This window comes from Cynara cardunculus, unplaced genomic scaffold (assembly GCF_001531365.2).
Source record: "Cynara cardunculus var. scolymus isolate 2C unplaced genomic scaffold, CcrdV1 Un_Scaffold_5953, whole genome shotgun sequence".
Lineage (NCBI taxonomy): Eukaryota > Viridiplantae > Streptophyta > Magnoliopsida > Asterales > Asteraceae > Cynara > Cynara cardunculus.
Window position 1 is genome coordinate 4,595 of NW_020202686.1, and position 2,516 is coordinate 7,110.

At 32.7% G+C, this 2,516-nt stretch overlaps 1 protein-coding gene across 1 annotated transcript in view; it reads left to right on the plus strand.

The window, feature by feature from the left end:
• The window catches only part of LOC112504544, a 5,317-nt gene extending 4,553 nt beyond the window's left edge, over positions 1-764 (plus strand). The window contains exon 4 of the mRNA XM_025108490.1: positions 434-764. Coding sequence (XP_024964258.1) covers positions 434-505 — 72 coding nt within the window. The 3' untranslated portion in view covers positions 506-764. The remainder of the gene's footprint in view (positions 1-433) is intronic.
• The last annotated feature ends 1,752 nt before the right edge of the window (positions 765-2,516 follow it).

Sequence of the window (2,516 nt, forward strand, 5' to 3'; positions counted from 1 at the left end):
GCTCGTTTTGCCCTCAATTTTGTGGGTCCCTTTGTATTATCCAGATATAGATAGAGCAAAAGGAGCAAAATGAATGGATGAAAATTTGTCTTTGCATAAACGGAGATAGTACGCATCCATTTTATTTTCCCAACTGCCTTTTCCATCATGTTGGTCTCATTCTGGTCATATAAGCATAAAATGGCGATATGGGCAGCACACAAATGAAATTAGAGGAAAGTAGCAAAATGAATGGTTTAGAAAGAAATGRCATAACGATGATAACACATTCTCTTGTTTTGTCTTCCGTATTAATTCTGCGGGTCCCATTTATACGACCTAAAGYATAACGATGATATGGAGCCCACAATAATGAAGAACAGATGTAGGAAATTGGGCAAAATGATTGGATTATTCAAACTTCTTTTACTAATGTCATCAACCGATTATGCAGGGCTTGTTGGAGAACACAGATAAGGATAGAATCAAAAGGCTGATAAGGTTGAAGCCTCCAACCGAGTTYTGATGACAAATCATCACACCGTGTGTGATTTCTTGTGTCCAGAGATCGCTTTGCTCCTACAACGTTCCTAAGCTTCTCATTATTTCTCGATTGGCTGAATAAAAAAGGMGATGCTTCGATCCAGCATTTTTTTTTCTCATGGTATGCCATTTCCTTTTGCTTCTTAATGTTGTTTCTAGCTTTTTTTTTTCTGCCTGTATGACTATGAATTTCTGTTGCTTTTGGTATTACATTAGGGATTTTTCCCCATAGTTTGTCTAAACTTCAAGCTTATGATTTGAAACGCCATGCTGACTAGGCACCATCCCGGGCCTCCTAGGCAAAGTTTCAAAAGGCGGAATCGCGCCTTGAGGTGTTTTCCCTCAACCAGGTGAGGCGTAAGCCTCGAGGCGGAAATATATATGCTACACAAATATATATWCCTTTATATGCAAGACGAAGGATGGTGTGAGAATAGGAGTTAAGATGAGAAGTATAAGAAGGGATCTGGACGCTTGATCACTTTTAATCTCATTCCACCCCATGAATAAACCACAATCACGACAARTAAAATACGTGCAACATATATAAAGAATCAAATCGTTTCGAATATTTCGAAAGTCTTTGTTCTTTTTGTTTCTGTAGCTTGCTATATACTAATTTTTGTAATTCTTACGTTTTAGTATAAAACCTATTATATTAATAGTTATATGAAAAAGGAACAGTTCAAAACGAACTACCATAGATTAAGTTCCTAAACYTTTTTTTAAACAAAYAAATCCTTATATTCTTTAAAATCGAACAAATAAATTCTTAAATTTACTAAAAGCAAACAAGTAAATCATTGAACTTGCTAAAACTGGAAAAAAAAACCCAACTAACCTCACGAAGAAATTTACCATTTTTTTCCATGTATCAACAAATGTGTAGAAAAGTATAATACAACAAACCAATAAAACGWAAAAACTACACCATTTTCATTAGTTTATTTATTTTTTAGATTTAAATGACAATAAGATATGTTTTATTATGATACAATGGTTGTTATTTGAATGTGAAAAATAAATAATTATTAGGTRTAGGTTTTCTTTAATACTCTCAATTGAATCCAGAGAATAWATAATAAATAATAAAAATGGTATTTAATTATTTATTCTATTAGTTTAATGTACTTTGTTATCGATTTGGATACATTGATTGAAAAAATGATATATTACTTTTATTCTATAAATGTAAGGATTTGGTTCAGAAAAAATGTCTAGAGACATGGTCATTCAAATACAAAGATTTGTTGAGTTTCTTTGGTTTTAAAAAGTATGATGATTTATTTATTTGATTTAAAAAAGTTTGAAGAATTTATTTGTTTAAAAAAGTTCAGRARCTACTCAAAATGTGATTATTGGTTGGATTTTTACTTTTCATTTATAAAAATTTCATTTTAACCTCTTCACGTTGCTTAACATAAAAAATTAATAAATAAAAAGCAGCTATAAGAATATAATAACATCAATTTAAACCTTAAATATAACTTGCCTCATTGGATTGAGCTTTGACTTCAATGGTCAAAAGTGTTTAGAGGTCCCAAGTTTGAATCCAAAAGAGAAATAAGAATCCCTTTGTGGACATGGAGAATCAAATGCGATGACTCCGGGCCACCTGTGAAGTGGGTGGTCGTCCTGTGATTAGTCGGCTCGTATAACAGATTGGATATTCAGGTTTATTTATCTATCTATCTATATATATATATATATATATATATATTATAAAGTATTTGACAAAAACTCTTAAAAACCGTTTTTATGCATTAAGTACTGCTTATTGATGCATATTACTTAAAATTCAAGACCTGGCCTGTTTGCGCACACCTCGACTAATCCCATGGGGTCCTAAAGATAACAGTCAGAAAAATTCCGAGTGGACCTATGGGGTGGATCCCCAAMGCCTAGCCTTTATTTGACCGTTGAGCTGGCACTCAAGGTTGGTTTATACGATCCTTGTTGTCACTATTGGTGGGAGTGTTAGATATATGACCGAG